Source organism: Quercus suber, unplaced genomic scaffold, assembly GCF_002906115.3.
Source record: "Quercus suber isolate HL8 unplaced genomic scaffold, Cork oak 2.0 scaffold_577, whole genome shotgun sequence".
In the NCBI taxonomy this organism is placed as follows: domain Eukaryota; kingdom Viridiplantae; phylum Streptophyta; class Magnoliopsida; order Fagales; family Fagaceae; genus Quercus; species Quercus suber.
This window is the reverse complement of record NW_027070022.1, coordinates 371995-374763: the sequence shown is the minus strand read 5'-3', so window position 1 is coordinate 374763 and position 2769 is coordinate 371995. Positions and strand designations below refer to the sequence as shown.

The following is a 2769-nucleotide window of genomic DNA, read 5'->3' as shown; positions in this document are numbered from 1 at the left end:
ACCAACCTCCACATCGTTGCTTATCCTTTTCCATCCGCAGGCCACATCATCCCCCTCCTAGATCTCACCCACCTGTTACTCACCCGCGGCCTAAACGTTACCGTTTTGGTCACCCCCAGCAACGTCCACTTACTTGAACCATACCTCTCCACCCACCCATCTTCTCTCAAACACTTGGTTCTCCCAGCACTAGTCCCAGATATCACACCTACTCCTCCACATAAGAGACTCCTCGCTATCATGCGCGCCTTGCGTGATCTTCACTATCCTTTCCTACTCCAATGGTTCCAGTCTCACCCTTCGCCACCTGTGGCTATTATATCTGATTTTTTCCTCGGCTGGACCCACCACCTTGCCTGTGAGCTTAAAGTGCCACGTCTCTGCTTCTCACCCTCCGGTGCTTTTGGGATGTCCGTAGCTTTTTCAATGTGCCGTGACCCGCCCAAAAACAATGATCCCGGTGAGGATATCAATTTCCAAATTTCATTACCTATGGTCCCGAATTCCCCGACGTACCCTTGGTGGCAGATCCCTCCATATTATAGAAACGATCTTGAAGCTGACCCAGATTGGGAATTTCACAGAAACAGCATGCTGGCTAATTTCGAGAGTTGGGGAATTGTGTTTAACTCGTTCGCCAGTTTGGAGAGTGTGTACTTTGACCATTTGAAGAGAGAGGTTGGGCACAATCGAGTGTGGGCGGTAGGACCTGTATTGCCACTTGAAGGAGATGTGATTGGATCGGCTACTAGAGGTGGGGCCAGCTCTGTGCCATGTCACAAGCTTATGATGTGGTTGGATGCTCGTCTTGACAACTCTGTTGTTTACGTGTGCTTTGGAAGTCGTGCTGTGTTGACAAGTAAGCAATTAAATGTTCTTGCAACAGCGTTGGAGTGTAGTGGGGTCCATTTTATTTTGTGCGCGAGGGTGCCTGATGATCAAGGTTCGATTCTCGATGGGTTCAGAGATCGCATGGGCGATAGGGGATTAGTGATCAAGGGGTGGGCCCCACAAGTGACTATACTCAGGCATCGAGCTGTAGGTTCATTCTTGACTCATTGTGGGTGGAACTCAGTGTTGGAAGGGCTTATCTCAGGAGTTGTGATGTTGACATGGCCAATGGGAGCAGAGCAATTTACTAATGCCTTGTTGTTGGTCGACCAATTAAGCGTGGCGATTAGAACTGGCGAGGGCACTGAAAATATTCCTGACTCTAATGAGTTGGCTCGATTATTGGTAGTTTCACTTGACAAAATTAAGCCCCAGAATGTTCGAGCCAAAGAGTTGAGTGATGCGGCCTTGAGCGCGGTCAAGGGAGGAAGCTCTGACAAAGATTTGGATGAATTGATCAAACAATTAGCTGACATCAAAAAATTAGAATGAATCTAAATTATGTAATCATAGTAGCATTTTTTATGGTTTTACTCACTCACATATATCAATTCAGGATTTTTGCCTTTGGTTGTATTAATGATTGAGATCATTGATCACATATATGATGAAATATTAGTGATTAATTCGAATCTTATCATTTTCGCGCGAAAACTTACTTACATAATAATGAGTACTCATTTCATATGCTTTATTTTCTAGTATAACGTTCTACATTTTGTTTAATTCTTGTTATGACACATGGCTAGTATTGAAGAGAAGAAGACAGGGAAGCATAATTTTGTTGGAGCAAGCTCAAGATTTGAGCTCTCCTCTGCTTTCCTCTTTCGTTCAATAAAGTCTTTATTCAGATTATATATATGTGTGTGTGTGTGTGCGCGCGCGCGCATGCGCACACGCGCACTCAATTATTAGACCCATCAAAGTCAGCTAATTGGTAGCTAAAACAAATTTGGATTTGTACTCCTCGATATGTGCAGCAAAGAAGTTGTCCTGTCCCATCTTTTAGAGAAGTTTCATGTTCTTATATTTTGAGTTCTTGTAATCGAGCTATCTAGGACTTAAGCCAGGTGAGAAAGAAGCTATTTGGTTGGAAGGTTATCCTCATTTTTCTTTCTCATGGTAGAAACTAAGATTTCTTGAAATAATTTTTTTCCATCATTTCCTTAAAAAGGGGACAATAGACACCTCATTTTGTACCTGGTTAATAAACTTTAGTCCCTGGTCCCAGTGATGAGCTTGACATGTCTACAAAAGGTAATTGAAGTTATTTTAATAGTTTGGAAGTAATCACAACTCAAAAATGCTCAAATCGCTTTGAAAATAATGCTGAAAAATGACATTTGCCCATTGTTTTGACCATAACTTTTGATCCCCAAAGCATTTTTGAGTGAAGTTTATTTCATTGGAAATCAGATATCCTTGACTTCAATTTGATCACAAATTTTGCCTAATTCGGATTTAAATTGAGTGAGTTATGACCGTTTGAAGTTAGGTCATCAAATCTGTTAGAATTAGAGTTTTTGGGGATGCATGCGTACACATGAAACTTCATGCGTACCATGCACAAACTTGCGTACGCACAACCCATTCCAGAACCTTAGAACTTTAGTTTTTAGCGCCTTCTTTGATATGGCCTAGCCCCTAGATCCTTTAGAACGTCCAAAACCCTAAAAATAAGCCTGAAAACCCTAGTTTAAACCTATAAATACATCCTTATGCCTCCAAACTAAAACCCTAACTAGAGAGAGTTTATTTTTGCCTCCATATTCTCTAAAAACTCTATTTCATCTTCTCTAAAATCACACACAAACCTGAGCACGTTTTTTAATCATTGAAATACCTCTCTTTAGTTAGTTTTAAGGTAGAAACTTATTT

General features: G+C 41.4%; 1 protein-coding gene across 1 annotated transcript; it reads left to right on the top strand.

Annotated features, from left to right (window-relative positions):
* On the top strand, nucleotides 1-1746 carry LOC112026612 (flavonol 3-O-glucosyltransferase UGT89B1-like; the record flags this gene model as incomplete). The annotated part of the gene is given in 1 exon segment (XM_065764678.1): nucleotides 1-1746. A coding segment is annotated over 1 exon segment (1383 nt), but the record flags the coding sequence as incomplete, so codon positions are not given.
* Between the last annotated feature and the right edge of the window lie 1023 nt (nucleotides 1747-2769).